This window comes from Thamnophis sirtalis, unplaced genomic scaffold, assembly GCF_051295495.1.
Source record: "Thamnophis sirtalis isolate CommonGarterSnake01/CBP01778 unplaced genomic scaffold, rThaSir2_p1.2 scaffold_1, whole genome shotgun sequence".
Taxonomy (NCBI): Eukaryota; Metazoa; Chordata; class Lepidosauria; order Squamata; family Natricidae; genus Thamnophis; species Thamnophis sirtalis.
In genome coordinates, this window is record NW_028261381.1 from 94,462,801 (window position 1) to 94,481,777 (window position 18,977).

The 18,977-nt window shown below is 37.9% G+C and overlaps 1 protein-coding gene across 11 annotated transcripts in view; it reads right to left on the bottom strand.

Annotated features, from left to right (window-relative positions):
* The window catches only part of NAV2 (neuron navigator 2), a 598,751-nt gene that overhangs the window by 136,236 nt on the left and 443,538 nt on the right, over window positions 1–18,977 (bottom strand). For 9 of the 11 annotated variants that reach the window (XM_087719088.1, XM_087719097.1, XM_087719071.1 and 6 more), the window contains 4 exons: window positions 17,729–18,890; window positions 15,403–15,521; window positions 10,030–10,138; window positions 8,252–8,641 (listed from right to left, as the gene is read on the bottom strand). In XM_087719088.1, the coding sequence (XP_087575214.1) occupies window positions 8,252–8,641; window positions 10,030–10,138; window positions 15,403–15,521; window positions 17,729–18,890 (1,780 nt within the window). The remainder of the gene's footprint in view (window positions 1–8,251; window positions 8,642–10,029; window positions 10,139–15,402; window positions 15,522–17,728; window positions 18,891–18,977) is intronic. The other 2 variants (XM_087719076.1, XM_087719058.1) reach the window with 1 other exon arrangement.

Here is an 18,977-nt window from a genome sequence, read left to right on the forward strand (position 1 = left end):
TATGTGATGGATAGATTGTACAGACAGCCCTTGGATGATCCAAAATACAGTATTTAGGAATGCACAAGATTATTTTTAAAATGCATATACTATTAATAATAACAACAATAAGACAGTATTGTGCCACAATTAAATACCAGGTGATTATGATATATACCTGAACTACTGTTAATATTTTTACTTATTTATTTATTTGTGTACTGCCTTTATTATTTTTACATACAACTCAAGGCAACAAACATATCCAATATACCTGTTCTGTCCTAGGCTTCACAAGAGCATGAAGCAAACTCCTGGTCCCGACAAAAAACCCTTTTATTAATTCACTGTGAATTCTGCTCATTCACATCTAGCAAAGTCTTTTCAGGGAGAATTTATAATCACAGAATTTACCTGCGTAGGGAGCTGCCAGGCTGATATCTGCAAACCTTGGCAAGGAGTCTTGGAGAGTCACGAGCCAATTAATTGAACTAATTGTCTCCTGCAAACTCCACTCCCCTTTTGCTACTCTTTTATTTCCTCTGGGAGTGGCCATGCATCGTCCACTTGTGGCCTTGCTCCCAAGTCGACTCCTGTTGTTTAGTTGTTCCCTTTGTTTGGCAACTCTGCACATGCGCACACTGGAACAGGCTTCCGCTGTTCTTCTGCCTTGCTGATGTCAGACTCCGGAAGCTCCAGAGGCAGCAAATAGCTACCAGATGGCCTTGGCCCCCTCTCTGGCTCCGACACACAGCCCTCATCAGAGCCTTCCCCAGACTCCAGGACAGGCCCATGTTCCTCCCAACCTCCTCGCTATCCAAATCTGCTGCCAGCTCTGCTGGCCGCTGGCAGGCCACAGAATACCTTCCTCCTCCTATTCTTCTCACAACAACAATCTGGTGAGATGGGTTGGACTGATAGAAAGTTATTGATCCAGAGTCATCCAACTGGCGTTTATGGCTAAGGCGGTGCTTGGATTCGTGGTCTCGCTTGAATTCATGGCTTTCTAGCCTGATGTCTTAAGCACAAGACCAAACTTGGTCTTTTAACCAGTTTTTTTTTTAAATCACTCTTTTAAAATCCCAAGTAATTTTATAGAAGAATGATCAAATGCATAGAGATCGATGCAAAAGTTTTCACCGCAAGCGAAAGAAGATTATAGGAACTCTCAGTCATAAAAAATGTACAAGTGATGGTTTCCAGACAAAATTTACACATAGCACTCATCAATGGAGGCACTAAATACACTTCAGTATCTTGTCATGTTACACAACACTCAAAGAAATCCATGCTTTATCTTGTTCCACTAGCCTTGCTGATGTCTTATCTTCTAATTTCTAATCAGCTTTTAACTGATGACTAAGTTCAATGACATTTGTCCATTGACAGGATATATCCTCTTTCTGACAGAAGAGAGAATAATGCATCACAAAATGAATAAGAAAATGTAAGTTCTAGGGTGCCCAGAAGTTTGCACCTGCAATTCCTTAAACCAGAATTTCCACGTTCTTCAAAAAATAAAACAAACCTATCTTAAGCAGTCATGCTAAGTTCATTTTTCTGAAAATCGGAATTGACAAGATGCCATAAGTGAAAACAATAAGAAGCAGACTACTAAATGACATCACATGATGAGACTGAATTAAGAAAGTGAACATTTAAATTTTTTGATGTTGTTTACTCCTCCCCACTCAAGTAACAGCATGGAGCAATATATCATCTGACACCAGTCAATGACAATGACTTCTTCTCCCCAAATAGACAAAAACTCTGATAATCTTAACAAAAAATATTATCCACATTGTTTAAAAAATGAAAAGTCATTTGAATAGTGCTTGGATTTTCTCTTTATCCATCAGTTTTTCAGGATAATGCTTCAAAATATATCTTCATTCAAGAAAGCTATTTAGAAACACAATCTAAACAAGCATTTTTGACCTTCAAGAGAAACTATTAGTCTTCACAAAGCTTTTCCCCCCCTGCAAATATTAGAAATATCAGTGTAATAAATAGTCAGCTGATTCCTAGAGGTTTTGGAGGATTTATAACTGATCCATGAAGTTGCAGCAGCTAGTATGACCACAATCACATGATCACAAGCCAGGTGATTGTGCCCAGTAGATCACAATCATGTTATTGCCATTTGCAACCTTCCCTGACAATTTTCCATAAGCAAAGTCAATGGGGAAGTTGGCAGGAAAAGTTGCAAATCACTCTTGCTTTTAATCCAGAGTACTACGAACTATGAGTTTCCAGTGACATCAACTCTGTAGCATTCCCCACCCATCTGCACACGTGTCCCCTGCAGCAAATCCCCTGCCAGTGACCCTAGCCACTTACCCTCATTCCTTAGCACCTGCCCATGTGCCTTGCTGGCTTGCCTATGCTTTCATAGGCAAGAACCTAATTTCATATTTTTAAAACATCAAATCAGGACCTCAGATCTATAAGGCAATATAAGGATTACAACAGAGAAGGGGCACAACTTGCTGCTAGAGAGATATTCACCCTTAACTTTTTCACGTTGTAAGGGCTGCAAGCAGTAGTGGGATACAGCCTGTTTGGGCCTGTTTGGGCGAACTGGTTGTTAAATTGCTGGGTAGCTCCTCCCCTTCCTGCCCTGCCCCTCCAGGATTCCCCTGCACCCTGTTTTTGCTCCCTGGAAGCTGCAGGGAGGCCTTTTAGGCCCAAAATGGGGCAGGGGGGTGCAGTAGGATGTAGGAAGGTCTAGTAGGCCTAAAACAGGGGGGACGGTGCCCATTTTTGCTCCCAGGGGATACAGGAGGACAAGTGCTGCCTGTCACACTCCCTTGCCATGCACACCTAGCCAGTCATTAGGGCAGGGAATCGGTTGTTAAATTATTTGAATCCCACCACTGGCTATAAGGTTGGATTGGGGCTGCTTGATTAAGGTAACCAAAATGCGTTTAAACTTCTCAGATCAGTTTTGGTAACTTTAAGAAGAGATGAGAAGAGTATCAGAATGATAAAGGCATAATACCTTGATAATCTTTTTGAATATGTTCTTCGTTATGAAAAAAACCCAAAATAATATGTTGCCAAGTTGTGATCAGCACTAGATGATTACATGGACAAACTGAAATTTTCTTGGCCATAGTGTATTGTTGTCTTCCTAGTCAAGTCTATATTCCCTGATAGCCTCCCATTAAACTGATAACTATGCCTGATCCTCTTAGGTTTTAAGCCGGACAACATTAGTGAGATGCTGCCACCTGCTGAGACATTATAAAAAGCAGATTCAAAAATTTACAAATGAATTAATACCCCTACTTTGATCATTATTTTAAAAAAAATTCAAAAGGAGAACAGCAATGTTCAAAAGTGGCATTTTTATTATTGAAATCTGGGAGTAATTTTTGTCACTGTGAATTGGATTCCAGGGATATAGGTGGACTTTAAAATCATTAAGTAATCTGTCCATAGGTTCTAGGAATTTGATATTCTTTGGGTAGGGCAACCAACCACCCTTATATTTTACAGGCAGTTCAACCCATGGTTAAACTTAGCTTTTCATTGGAAGTCTTGCTTCAGTGTGAGGATGAATAGCCTGGCAATTAACTGTTAAGTGGAAAGGAATTGTAAAATGAAGAATGGGCCATCTCACATTTCACATTGTTCTGCAATGATTGTGTGAACTACCAAGAAAGGTGAACCTTCCTTATACTGTACTGAAAAAAGAACCAGGAGGGAAATACCTTTCTCTGCCAACACCTTGTACTTCATGCATGCTTCCCAATCTACATCCACAAGCAAATAATTGTGAAAGTTGAATTTGTCCCAGTCCAAAAGAGAAGACTGAGCTACAGAAACATTTTTATAATCTCTATGTAGGCTGACTGATTGTGTTGATCTTCAATATCCACGTTAAGACAACTTTTTATGCTGAGTTAATTTATTTCAGGACAAGCACCTAAGCCTCTTACATTTTTCAGAGAGACAGACAAGGTCATAGATATTTTCAAATAGTGGCAAGCCAGGAAAAAAATATTTGTAACCTCAAGATACCCTACAAGGCTGCCTGCCAGAATTTGGCTTGGATAGACCTGGAAGTGAAGTCTCTACAACATTTCCCATGACCCAATACAGATGGGGGAGGTGTAACAATTTTTCTTGGCCACTGGATTTGTTGTGGCTGTAACAAATATTTTGGCACTCTCTCCTATCTAATTGCCAGTAAAAATATAAGAGATTTACCACTTAGAAAATGACAGTGGAACACAAATCAATTAAACAAAGGGCATTCATGCTGTAAACCTATTCTGAAAACTAAGACAAAGGGTTGTCCTGAGCAATTTCCATAACAGGACTTTCCCTCACTTTTTTAATTGCTCATGTCAAAGTGGTAAACACCACATTCAAAAATCAATGTTAATTAGCCTGAAAAAACGTGGGTAATTTTTGTTCTTCTCTTTAAAGGAACATAAAATGTTTCTGAAAATTCTCCTAGGCTAGGGTGTAGTTTCTTCTATGCTTTTGATTTATTGTGGTTCTTGCTTCATCCACTTTTCTCATGAGATTTCTAACAAATGATAACCACACATTTTCCCAGCTTAGAAAATGAGATGGAGGTCAGACAAGAAATATTAGTTCCCTTAATAAATGAGGTTACCACTTTTCTTTCTTTCAAATAATGTAATAGTTTTCACATCAATGCTATTTTTTCAACAAAAAGACCTACACGTTGTCATGTATATCAGGTACAGAAAGAATACCTAAATTTGGAACCAAATGGAGACAAATAGTTAGTGTGTGTTTAGATTTAGATTTTAGATTTTATTTAGCATTTATAGGCCGCCCTTTTCCCTGAGGGGACTCAGGGCGGCTTACAATAGTAAGGGAAGGGGAGTGAAAGACAAAATACAGAAAAAAAAAAAGTGAGATAACTAAAAGGTACTAAAACACAACATTCACTCAGCATTCGGGAGGGGCAAGAAAATTTATCCCCAGGCCTGACGGGCTAGCCAGATCTTGAGGGCTGTGCGGAAGGCCTGGACTGTGGTCAGGGTACGAATCTCCACGGGGAGATTGTTCCATAGCGTCGGAGCAGCAACTGAGAAGGCTCTCCTCTGGGTGGTCGCCAGTCGGCACTGACTGGCGGATGGAATACGGAGGAGGCCTGCTCTATGCGATCTGATGGGACGCAGGGAGGTTATTGGCAGGAGGCGGTCTCTCAGATAGTCAGATCCACTACCATGTGTTTTTCTACTGAATAGATAAAAAGTTTTTCTGTACCTAAAAAGCTCCACCTAATTCTGTATCATGTTACCAATTATGTCCCTGCTTTTTCACTCCCAATTTTTCCCTACTTTTTTAAAAGATATGGGTCAGGTGGTTTGCTTTTCATTATTTCATTTTGGTTTTTTCTTTAGATTATTTGGAAAAGTGTAAATTGCTGAATGTTGATTGGGTAAAGCTGAGAACTATAGTCCTTTGTTCCCCAAATGCTGTAGGGCTCCTCACTACTAAATCTTTTTGGTAGACATGCTTCAAAATAGAAGAACGCTATGCACTAATTTCTTCTACTACTGCTCTTCAGGAATGACATGTTAGATATTTTGCAAATGCATTTGCTGCAAAAAAAAAAAAAATCCACACAGCTTACACACATCTAGATGTTTCCCTAAATACATTTAATTGAAAAGACAAATGCTACCCAAATTAATTCTACCACAGTAAGAAATATGGCTTCCTCATTTTCTCTACATTATGGACATCTGGAAGGCATGAACCATAAAAGCAATGTTACAAAAACATCTGTTTGTAACTGTGTAGTCCAATGTGATTAGGTGATTGCATTGTTTAGTATGTTAACTCCCTTTCCCGGGAGGCAAAACAGTTTATGTCCCACATTACATTTCGAAAGCTCAGCCAAAACTGTCTTTATAATGGTGGTAGTGGAATGCTGACTTCCTTTGGGCAAGCATTAATATTAGCCCATACTCTATGCAATCCAAAAGCAACTTTGCAGAATTTAGTTTTCCTGTTTCACTACTAAACTTCTATTCCAATGTTTCATGACATTTGCTTGTTCTCAGACTCCAATAACCTCACACTTGGGAATTCATCTGACAGTCGGAAAAGACTTACCAGTAATAAAAGACCTGCGTCTTTCTAAGCTAAATTATCAACCCAGCCAGGAAACACAATGAACAGCAATAAGTGTTCTATTTCCTAGACAGGGGTGAAACTCAGCAGGTTCTGACAGGTTCTGGAGAACCAGTAGCAGAAAGTTTGAGTAGTTCTGAGAACCGGCAACTACCACCTCTGGCTGGCCCCAGAGTGGGGTGGGAATGGAGATTTTGCAATATCCTTCCCGTGGAGTGGGGTGGGAATAGAGATTTTGCAGTATCCTTCCCCTGCCACACCCACCAAGCAGTGGTGGGATACGACCGATATGCCCTGGGACAGGCATACCGGTGACTGCTGGAAGCACAAGGTACCATTCCAGAACAGTACTCCTGAGAGTCCACCCACCCGCTTGCTCTCCTTACCTCTATTTGATCTGACCGGGGCATTTGCACACACACACGGAACGTATAGCGCCTGTGCGATGCTCCGCCAAGCAGCTGGAGCATCGCGGGTGGTGAGTATGCATGCGTGCGCTGCGCACGTGCAGGTACTGGACGCCTGGCCCCATTGCAGCGTACCGGTTGCAATGGAATCCGGAACCCACCACTGCCACCAAGCCACGCCCACAGAACCGTTAGTAAAAAAATTGAATTTCACCACCTAGACCTGCTTTCCCAGCCAGCTAGATATGTGAGCTTCAACTCCCAGAAAGCTGCAAAACAGAGATGCTTTAGTTTGATCCCTGGGAAATTTCTGAAAAATTTATAGGCTAACACTTAAAATCTCAATCACTTTTATATATGGGTAGTCCTTAACTTACAACTAATTGCTGAGTGGCTGTTTGAAGTTATAGTGGACTTCCAAAGGGGTACTTATAACCTGGTTCTGAAAGTCTGATGCCTCCTTTACCACTCTGATTAGACTGCATGTGTGGCACTCAACAACAGACCCACATTTCTGGCTGTTTAATCATCCTATAGTCACGTTACCACATTTTATGATGGTTTTGCCAAAAACAGGCATTTATTCCTGGATTTTGGCAAAACTGATCCATAGCAAACAATGGGTTCACTTTACACCATGGCATTCATTTTACAACCATTTTATGACCACATTTGCTTAACAATCACTGCAAAATAGGTCATAAAATTTGGTTGCTCATATGAATGACCTCCTTCACGATTGTCACGACTTAGGACCACAATGCGCAAGCTCCATTAAGGTTGTAAGCCAAGGACTACTTGTATACATGGGATAACTGATGAAACCTATACCTTCTATTGTATCCAGAATAGCATTTCCATCTATCCTGTGGTTGGCCATAGTGACAAGCAAAATGCTGGACCAAGACAGACATCAACATCATCTAATAGGCCTATTCTAATGCTCAAACATGTCAGGCATTGGATGTTACTTCTATCCAGCACAATGTTTATAGTTCCTACTAAATAAATGTGGGGTACTAGCTGGAATTCAGTTATTAAAGAACAGATTTAATTATAAATAATGTTTATCAGTGTGCCTTAAGGATAATTCAGCCATTATAAATATCAGAAGCAACCTTCTTTTCCTGATTATTTCAATTTTTACATGTAACTCAAAGACAGCATTTCCCCTTCTGCCCTACAATAACAGGTAAATGGAAGGAAACTTAGGGTTCAACTTAAGATGCAGATATACTAAGGAAATTGCTCACCGCTAGATGGAGCTATAAACATATATTTTATTTTATTAAAACCGATTCAGAGGCTCACAACTAAACAAAATTTTCAATGAATTAGGTAATAATTTTATAGAAATGGAAAAGGCAATTTATCTATCTTCGGAAGCACCCACAACAAATGGTTATCTAGTCTCTGCTTGAAAAGATGTAGAGAAAGGGAGCCTGTTACTTCAAGTGGTTTCACAATCACATTGCTCTATCAGATGCATACCTTATTACCAAACAGAAGTCTATGTGAAAAACTACTTTTATTTTGTTATCATCATTAGCTCTTTTTTCTGATCCTTACTTCTAAACCTGGACTATCTCATCAATAACCACAATGAGCTACCATATATTTAACCAATATATTCTTAATATATTGCACCGTTTAAACTAAATTCAATTGCTGTAACTAATTTTATCTCAAAAGCAGAAAATGTTTTTTTTAAAGTAACAAACAGGTTAGATTGTACTCACCCGCTTGTAACATCATCAGTTCTTATATTTTTCCCAAGGACATCTCCATCACTCATATAACCTGTAGCATCCAGGTTGATTCCTTCAAGATCTACTTCATCACCTCCTTTTTCTGTGATATCCATGTGGCAAACATTATTGTCCCGAGATGTTGGCTGTCTTCTCAATGGTGCTGAATACATGTAACGTCCTGGTTCTGCATTGATGAATCGGCTGGCATTGGCTCTTGGAGGATACCCATTACCCACTGATGGAGCATCACCTGCCTGGAGGCGGGGACTGGACTGCCCAAGTCTCCAAGATAAGGGTGTGGGCCTACCAGTCAAACTGAGGATGCTGCGTCCGCTTATTTCAGTGGTGACATTGGTATCAAAGGTGGTCTCCAGGGTGCTTAAAATAGGAAAAGATTCAAGATGTAATACATTTCAGCAAATGTTAGGAATATATTATTTAAATATTTAAATACTACATATCTGGGATGAAAGAAAAGGAAGAAAAAGTTTTTTTAAAATCTTATTAATAAACTATGGGATGGAGGAACATTAAATTTTGGCTATAGAACTGCATTTGACCTGTTGACCTGCAACACATTTGGTCAAGGCAAACTACAGAAGTCCACTTAATACATTTTACATCTTAGATGCAATTGTGTTATGGTGTTTCCTTGAGGACCTTTGGTTGAAGATGTCAGTCATAACTATTTATTGTTAATAATTGCATTATTTACCAATGCTCTGTACAGTGCTGAATTCTCCTCTAAAACAATAAATGGCTGTGGAACTTTAATGAATAAACCTAGCAAACTGAACTTGTCAGGGAGCCTTTCCAACAGTGAATTCATTTTAGACTGTGTATAAATCTAAAGCTTCTTTTCTTTTTTTCATAGTTAGGGCAGAAAGTATCTTTGGATATATTACTTCTGAGAAAACTATTTGACTTTGAGCTTTCAAGTTTTAGGTGGGATTTAAGGACTTTTTAGTTGTATTAAGTTACTGATGGCTTTTTCATATTTTGTCTTCTGTTTGTTATATTTTTGGAATTCTGATTGTATTATTTAAAAACTAGGAGGGCTTGGATGAAATATATGTGTCTGGGTAAGTAAAACTCCACAGTTGAATCATGCTACTTCTTTGATGTGGTTTCTTTCCAAGCATTTAGCTGATTGCTAAATTGGCAATTTTATTATGTGCTATAATGCAACAATAGACAATTCTGATTTCTGTTTGAAATATTACTAGTGAATATTTTTCACTGCTTTAAAAATATGACCGTGCATACCTCATTAATAGAATTATAAAGCTTTGTTTATCCAAAGGCCAGGTAGGAATTCAAACTATGTGTCTTATCAAACAGGTCAAATGCAGTTCAGCTGCTTGTTTAAACACAATAATGTAGATCTGGTTAAAATACGTTAAGAGTTTCAAAAGTAAACTTAGGTAACTTTTAAAAAAGTAACCTTTGCACCTTTCTATTCAAACATCGCCTTAAAATATTTAACTAATTTTTAACTAATATTTTTTTAAGACTCAGCCTTTATATGCAGCCCTCTCTGATATGGTTTCTTCCACTTCCTAAACTTACTTTTCATTAATCTCAGTTATGCCCTTATATGGTACAGAGTCTAGTTTTTCATGTAAAATAAAAATAATGAAGTGCAGTGTATAGTCAAATTAATCTTTGCCGTTAGTCATTCATAATAATCTTTCAGAAATAGAGAGTAAAGAATGGGAAGTGTAGTTCTATTCCTTGCAAAGAAATAAAATTAATGTGTTTCTTACCTATGGGACACCTGCGTTCCTCGTAAACTAGACATGGTCTCTTCTAGGTTTTGCCGAAGGTCAGCTATATTCTTGACAGTTCGTAACCTGCGCGTTTCTGGATCTTCTGCTATGGAAAAATGCAACTTATAGATAAGAAGCATTTAGATTTTATCAGCGGAGTATGCACATACATACACATTTCACATTTCCAACTCAAAAAAATACTTTTCTATTCTTATGCTATCTCAGATGCAGACTCCTTCTTTTTGTTTTGTTTTTTTGTAAGCGGTGTTTAATCTTGGATTGAATGGGACATGGTAGGGTATAATAAATCTGATGAACATAGGCCTCTGTTGTACACTAATCTGAATCGTATTTAAAATTTAAAATTATTTGAATTATTGGAGGAGCCCTGATGGTGTAGTGGTTACAATGCAGTATTGCAGGCAAACTGTGCTCCACAGTATTGTGTGGAGTATTGCAGTTCGAGTCTGATGGAGTTCGATTCTGATGGCACTCAAGGCTGACCCATCCTTCCATCCTTCTGAGGACAGTAAAAAAAGGACCCAGATTGTTGAAGGCCATATGCTGACATTGTAAACTGCCCAAAGAATGTTTGAAGCACTATGGTGTGGCATATAAATCTAAGTGCTATTGCTATTTATGAATGTATTCATTTCCTTCAACTCCAAACAATCTCAGGCTCTTGCTATTATATTTGTATCCTAGTCTTGTGAAGAAGTCCTAAAGATCAACGTGGATTTGAAAAATTCTGCAAGTCTTCTATTTAGATTCCCATTTTTTAAAAACATGCAACTTTATCCTCTTTGGAGATATCTAACATACAGTTGAAAGAAATTAATCTCATTATTTCTGAAGAAATGGCTTCTTTAAAAAAATATTTTAAATATTAAACATTTTATAGCAAAAACACACGCTGATTTAAGCTAGCTAAATGCAAGAATTTACAATTTCAGGCCAATTGGAATCTACCATTTATATATAAAATTGAAATGGAAGATTATGTTATCTATATGGCTACATGCTCAATACAAAATAGACTCTTAAACACAACCACAATTACTCCATGCACATGCGGAAATGTATGACTAGTTTTTCTTTTTCTTTCTTTATCTCCCCCTCCCCCCAAATTACTTGCATAGGGATTATTCTTTATGCTATTTATGTTGTTTGTATTTGTTGTCATTGCACCAGTGAGGCTAAAACCAATTCCACTGTATACATGATATACAATGGCAATAAAGACTATACTATACTATAAAAGAACTTGGGGAACACAGAAATAGTGGAGTCCATCAATCTGATTAGAATATCATCTGGAAGCTGTATAGAAAATTAATAAACAAAGGGTATCTGTCTTAGAATAAGGAGTAATGCAGGAATTATTTTAATGCGCCACCCAAAATTTGTTTTTGAATGTTATAATCATAAAAACAGATTACAGCAATTGTTCACTCTTTATGTTTCCAAAGGGAAGAACAGTACTTGCTCCTTTACCTAAATATGTTTTAGTTATCTCCAGATCAAAGCATGTCTCTCTTCAGAAGTTTCATTTCATTCAAGAGGTTTTCCTCAAAGGTAAACATCCATGGAGTAATACAATCTTAGTCTACAAAAACATTTTGAGTGATCATCATAAAAGGCAAGGCTGATCACTAAAAGCTTGAAAAAAAACCCCTCTGTTCTCCAGGCCACCTATTTCATTGTACTTTATTTCAAGTACTTTACTCCAGGTTTTTGCATGTATTTAAAAGGCACGTAACACAGCTAATAGAGATAGAATACATTTTAAAACATCAGTCAATCAGAAGTATTAGTACTAATTAATAAATCCAGCAAAAAGCAGAGGAAAAAGCCACAACCAGGAAATGGGAGAAAAAATGATGCTAGATTAAGTTCAGGCCAAAAGTAATTTTACAAAGTGGGAGCCAATGAGAAATCTACCTTCTGTGAAGATACTGGTGTAGTTTCACAGAATCCAGGTGGGACACAATGACTGAAAGACAAACCTCTTTTGCTCTTCTAATAGATTGAGTAAATTTGTCTCAAACACTTTGTTAATATTTGTCCTAATTCCAGGTTTAACAAGAACTTTGTGAATCCCAAAGAGCCCTTTGTAACCTTAGTTTTGAAATCTTAGTAATCCTTTATTAATAATGTGAATAACTTCCTTTAAACCTTTTTAAAGATAAGTGCAAAAGAGACTTGATAAGGGAAAGTTATAAGAAAGAATTACTAGCATTGGCGGAAAGAATAGCTGGCAATTTGAAAGTGCTGATAACTGCACGGTAGATTTCTATTCATTTTTTCAAACCAGACACTTTTCTAAAAAAAAAAACAACTTTCTGAAATGAGTAGAAACTTTAAACACAGTTTACAATCTATGCAAATTAGCCTTGCATCTTGTCAAAATTAGGAACTTTGAAAAGAAATACATGCTTTGGACTTAGAGAGCATAGAACCCTACCATGGACAATCCACTTCCTATTGACCCTTGAATTCTCAGTAGCTGCCTATCAATGCAGTGAGGTGGGGATTCTCCTAGACTTATGGCTGCTGCTTGATGAGAAGGTGACAGCTTTAGCTAGGGATGTCTTTGCACAGATTTATCTTGTGCACCAATGAGCTCCTTCCTGGACTAGGAAGTTATGCTCACAGTCACTTATACCTTAGTCATTTCCCAGTTGAATTATTACAATGCATTTTACTTGGGGCTGTCCTTGAAAAACACTAGGAAAGTTACAACTGGTCCAGCAGGCAGTGTGTACAGTTTTTGATGTTCACAAGTTAGTCATGTTATACCTCTATGGCGCGAGCTATACAGGCTCCCAGTTTCCTTCTGGGTACAGTTGGAGTTGCTGGTTATGATCTTTAAAGCCTAAATGGCATGAGACCTGACTATTTGCAGTCCCATCTCTCCATAAAAATATCTGCTTGTTCCACTAGGTCCAGGTCTTTCCCTGAAATCTTGCCCCAAATCTTGTAGAATATCCTCCCCAAGGGATTTGGCACCCATTTAGCCTTTTGAACTATTGTGAACACCTGGCTTTTTATCAAGGTGCTAGGGTAAGATTCTATTGATAGAAAGTAAGGAATTGGAGATTGCTGAAAGGTATCAAAATGGGATACTTAAGGTGCAACTTTTTGTTATACTGTTTTATGATTGTTTTGCGGTTATCGGGTTTGTTGCTGTAATCTGTTTGTTTAAGAGGTAGCCATATAAATCTTTTTAATAAACAAATAAAATAAGATTGGAAGTACAAAAAGAGGCTCATGGAGTTGATAACTTAGGTCCACATAATTAAGCCTTCTGAATCTATTGCCCTTTAGATATGTTGAAACAGCAGCTTCTAAAATTCCCAGGGAATGATGATATAACTGAATTTGGCAAATGTATTTCTAGGCTGAAATGATAAGAGTTTGGGTCAGCTGTAGAAATACCAAATCCCATTTGTAATATGGGATTTCATAGAATATCTGTAACTGCTTCTTCTATACCAGTACTGTACATGTTTTATTAAGTCTTTTTAGAAATCTGTTGAATAGCACTGGCCACCTGTCTTCATGAAAATATTGTTCAGAGTTCATATATGGCTAAATAATAATCTGTAGTATATTAAAATCTTTACTAGCTGTTGTACATTCATAACCTGGGTGGATGATAAATTAGGTGCAACTATACAAAAACTGAACACAGGGGTGAATAACTTAGTGGATGAAGGATTAATTGTGAGAACAGAAACTGTTGGAAACTTTCCAAAATCTGTGTAACTTCTAAATATTAGCCAGTCTCTTAAAGATAGAGCAATCTAATTACCCAAACACAGAAAACTAGTTTTTTGAAAGGCAAGAATAACCAAGTGAATAGGATATGAAATGAAAAGAACAATTCTGAATCTCCAGCCTTAATAACAGATACAGATAGTATAGTTAACCACTTTTAAATTCTTGATAAAGCAATGTATTCTCTAAAAGAGGTTGAGCTGAAGATAATTAAGAGTTTAGAGGTGTATGGATAAAACCCTGCTTTTACATAAGGCACTTAAAGCTTAAACATATTTGACATTGCAGCCAAGTGAGAATATATGGCTTAGAGCTTCAGTAATGTAGGCTATTTAGGCACTTCAAGTCTTATCTAGAAACTATTGCCATCATAGGTGGGGTTTTTTTCAGCATAAAAACTATACTGAAATAATAGGAGCAGTTAGCATTGCATTTCTATTTTTAGATACTGTATATACAAACATTTGGAATACTTCTATTATGAATGCAATGTTTATAGTTTTTCTCCCCAGAAAGGATTTGCCAGTGATATCAACACTTCCTGGGGAACACCCAATTAAGGGCTCCATTCATTTTCCTGTGTAGTTGCCTACCGAAGTGGTACCCATTAATCTCTTGTGGTCACCCATTTTCAAACTGCTCTGTCGTCAGAGGCTGGAGTATGTGAGGGAGGCTCACTCCTTCCCGCAGCAGCAATGGGTCTTGAACACAAGCCTGCCAATTGGCAGCCCAGCAGTCTAACTTCGTGAGCCACTGCATTCCTCCTATATGTTTATAGTTAATTAGTCTCACTCTAACATACATACATACACTCATTTTAAGAATTCTACATTGTATGAGGCCTTTGAACATACAATTGCTATTTCAAGAATCAAAACACTTTACTTAAATATTAGGAACTCAGATAATGCCTAGAGCAGTGGTCCTCAACATTTGCAACTTGGTGGCCCAGCTGTGGCAGAGTGAGTGGAACTGGGTCCTGCGTGCAGTGGGCGCCATGTGTATACATGCAACCCTTGTGTGAGTTACGGGATGTCGTATGGACACACACAGCCTTTGCATCAGTAGACACACATGCACGTCCTTGTATTAGTAGGCCAGTGCATGTGTGCATACAGCTCTTGCACAAGCAGCAGGCTGGCACATGTGGTGGGCCGAGTCATATATGCGCAAGTGCCCACAGCCCGCCACTTATGGAAGTTGAGCTGTGTATACGCTCCAGCTAGCCACTCATGCAGCCCAATTCTGAGTAGGCCATGGCCCGGCAGTGGGTTGCAGCCCGGGGGTTGGGAACCCCAGTCTAGAACAATACTTCAGATCCACAGTTTTGTGGGGTTTTTTAAAAATTCTTTAAATAATTAAATAAAACATTCTGGCCATTTTACATAAACTTCACAATAGTTCTTTAACACAGAATTAACATTTAAAAGAAGTACAAGCGGGCATTTTCACTAAGTGAGATCTAAATTTTTTAGATTTCTCATGAAAGCAACAGCCTAAATAACAAAGGAAACCTTCTAGAAAAGCATATTTTTTTTAATTCTCTGATTCAGAGAGCCAATGCACTGAACACATCCTATGTCTTACCAGAAAGATCTTCTAAAATAGGTTGTCCAGTTTTTGTGCAGGGAGCAGATTCCATGTTTGTGCTTCCTCCTCCAGTACTGGACTCTGCTGTTATGTTTCCCTCATTGTCTGTCTGAGATCTGAAGTACAAAGTAGAGGTAAAGCAAAAAGGAAACACATTCATTCATTCATACATTCATTTGACCAAAAGAAGTCTGGCATCAATATAACAATGCTTTCCATTATAGCATTGTGTCTTTTCCACAGGGTACACTAGCATGCTGATTGTACATAATTTATTAGTCCCATGTTGTCCTAAGTCCTAGAAATGGAAACAGGCAATGAACTGTAAAAAATATGAAATTTCTGCTATCAAAAGGCCTTCTGCCATCGTTTTAAATAACTTCTGTTCTAAATTAAGTTTCCAGTCAGAACAATAGTCTATACTGGTGACCATCATCCAACAGAGGGAAAGAGAGTTCAATGGGAAATAGATGGTAAAAATGGTAAAATTGAAATAAATAAGTAGATAAAGAATAGTCAGCATGAATAATTCATAATTCATGCTGACTATTCTTTATCTACTTATTTATTTCAATTTTACCATTTTTACCATCTATTTTTTTAAAAGTCCACTGGTAAGGATTTACGTAATACCCTAACTGTATTCACAAAATAGTGTTTCCTCTTTTAATTTTCCTGAATAAGAACCTGAGATTAAAGGAAGAAAATAGTTTATGACAATTTTATGAAATTCTGCAACAAAGATATGATAGCATTTGCAAATGACCAATATAGACAGAATTTTCTAATTATTTTTCTAATGATTCTTTGAGGGACTAGTTGAAACAGAATAGGATAAGAAATATTGAATACTGGTGGCAACTGCCTTTTCTCTATTCCTGGCATTATAAACAAACAAAACAGAATATGAATTTTCCATGTTCACATCTGCATGCTGTATTTTATATTCCCTTGGGTAGCATTTTAAAAGTATACTGGACTACTACTATGTTAGTTTGGACCAACAAACACCATTGCTTCACATAAATAGAAAGCATCAATGCATTCATTTAAAGAAGTAGTGTGATAAAGACAAATGCTACTGCAGGCCACTTACATAAGAAGCAGAATCACATGGCTTTTCATCTTATATTTCAATACCATTTTGGCTGAATGTGTGAAAGAAGACTACGAATGTATTCCTGCTCTGTTATGTTCTATTCAAATAGTATAATAAAGTCTCCTGCTTGAACAGGGGGCTGGACTACAAAACCTCTAAGGTCCCTTCCATATTCTATTCTGTTCTGTTCTGTTCTGCTCTCCCATCCCATCCCATCCCTCTTTATCTATGGACTGATGTAATAATGGCTATTAATGATGGATGTAATTGCGCTAATAAAATATTTGGAGTGAGATGAATGGTGTTAGGAACAACTAGTCTGTAGAAAATTAAGCTCTTATGATGGTCTTTCTTCTTAGGAGGACCTGGAATGACATAGGTATAATATTTTTATTTAATCATATAATGTATTAACTCATACTTCATCTTTTTGACTTTGTTCTTGAACATTTTTGCTCTCAGTTATTTTTCTAACAAAATATATCTATAATCACATAAGGCACATCAGACAAGTCTGAATTCACTTTTTCAGCCTTCAAAAATGTTGTCCAGGTTATGGCTTTGGTTGATAATGGAATGTAGCAATTAACTGATTAGTTGATTACCCTCAAATTATGACAACGAAACCAGAGGAGCTAGCATCTACTTTTAACCAATGTATCAAGCCAGAATATTTCTGTGGTTACAAAAAAACTACAGAGAATAATTTTTAATTCTGCACCCAAAGCAATTAAATGCCATTAGGTTTTGGCACAAAGATAACAAAACTATGATTTGATAATATAAAATTATTGTTTATGCCATAATTAATTTTCTCCTTACCTACCTACCACTTTTTCTTCAAAAAAAAAAAAAAAAAGAGGAAGAGGAGGAACAGCACAAGAAGAAGGAAACTTTTCTTGTATGTAATAGTAGATTGCCCTCAGCCAAATGGTGCCATGTTTTCTCAAGTCAAAAGCTACACATAACCCGTTAACTGTTATGCCAAAGTCACATTACAAAACAAAAGTAGCAGATCAAGAACAAGGTAAAAAGGGTAAAATTAGATGGGGCTGCAATTCGCCAACCTTCCAAGGACTACTTGCATTCCTATGACCTCAGAATATGCATTGTGGCCCATGTCTATTTAAAATAAATAGCACCAAGCAACTCAGCAGATACCATAGTTGTCTTCCTCCTTCAAGAAAGCTATATGGCAAGTTATGGTTAAAAGTTGCTCCTTACCTGTACATGAACGGAGCTACTGTGGCGGTATTTGGATGGCTGTATTGCTGTTGCGGATGAGGTAGCTGAACACTCACAGTATTGCTTCCTGTTGTCTGGGTGGTACTATTAGTTGGCCCATTGACAGCATGGCTGCTGCTGCTGGAACTTAAAGCTGACCAACCTCCCATTCCTCTCCCATCAGTGGAGGCTAAACTTGACGTAGAACTTGAATTCTTGCAATCTAGCTGTGCTTTTGGATGAGAGAGGCTGGAAGCTGGCTTTGCGCTTCGGCTTCTTTCACCTTCCTTGGCAGAACAACTTGGGGCACTTGAGGATTTCCCTGTGGTGTTTTTCATCCCTGGTTTTGGTATTCCACTATGTGAAGGGGCAGCTGCTTCTTTCTTGGCACTGTTGAGCTTTCCTCCTTTTGGGATAAAGCTTGCAATCTTGGAGGATTTTTTTGGCATTTCGTTTACAGCAGGAGGAACCTGTTCTTCTTTCAGCTCTTCTTTCACATCAGCTTTTTCTATCACGGATGTTCTCTTGGCCACATCTTTGTTTTTTTCCTTTTCTTTCTCCTTTTCCTTTTCTTTTTCTTTTTCCTTCTCCTTTTCTTTTTCTTTCTGTTTCTCTTTTTCTTTTTCATTGCCCTTTGGGGAACTCTTTTTATTGGTCAGAGCCCGACTAAATGTCCGTTGTGCAATTCCCTTAAGTGCAATTTTGGGACTATTTGATGTGGGTCCTGTGGTGTTTAAGTTCCGATTTGCAGCCTCCATCTCCTCACTTTCATCAAAGTTTGAGAGGCCCTCTAATCTTTCACAACTAGTGTCCCGAGACCCCGGACATTCAAGAGATGACCCTACTGCTTTGGAACCCCCTTTTGTATTGAATAGTTTCAACTTCTCCAGCATTGATTTCTGACCATTGGGAGTAGTTTTGACCATCTCTGGGACGGGTTTGGGAGGCTCCTGAACCTGCTGTTTTACAGTTAATGTGGATGTTGTGGTTGTGTGCTTAGCACTTAATGATTTGCTGCGCCAAGGTTTAACTGCAGAATTGGGCTGGGGGATGGCTGAAGAATTATTGCAACTGGCTGCATTGTTGCTACTGCTGCTTTGAACCAAAGAGGTTGCATTTTCATTCATTCCTGTGGGTTGGGGATCTAAACTGTCTGCTGGTTCTGGGGAGAGAGGGAAAAAAAAAGAAGATACAAGATTATTGGCATTTTGGATTTGGATTTGGACAACATCTTCAGGTCAACATGATT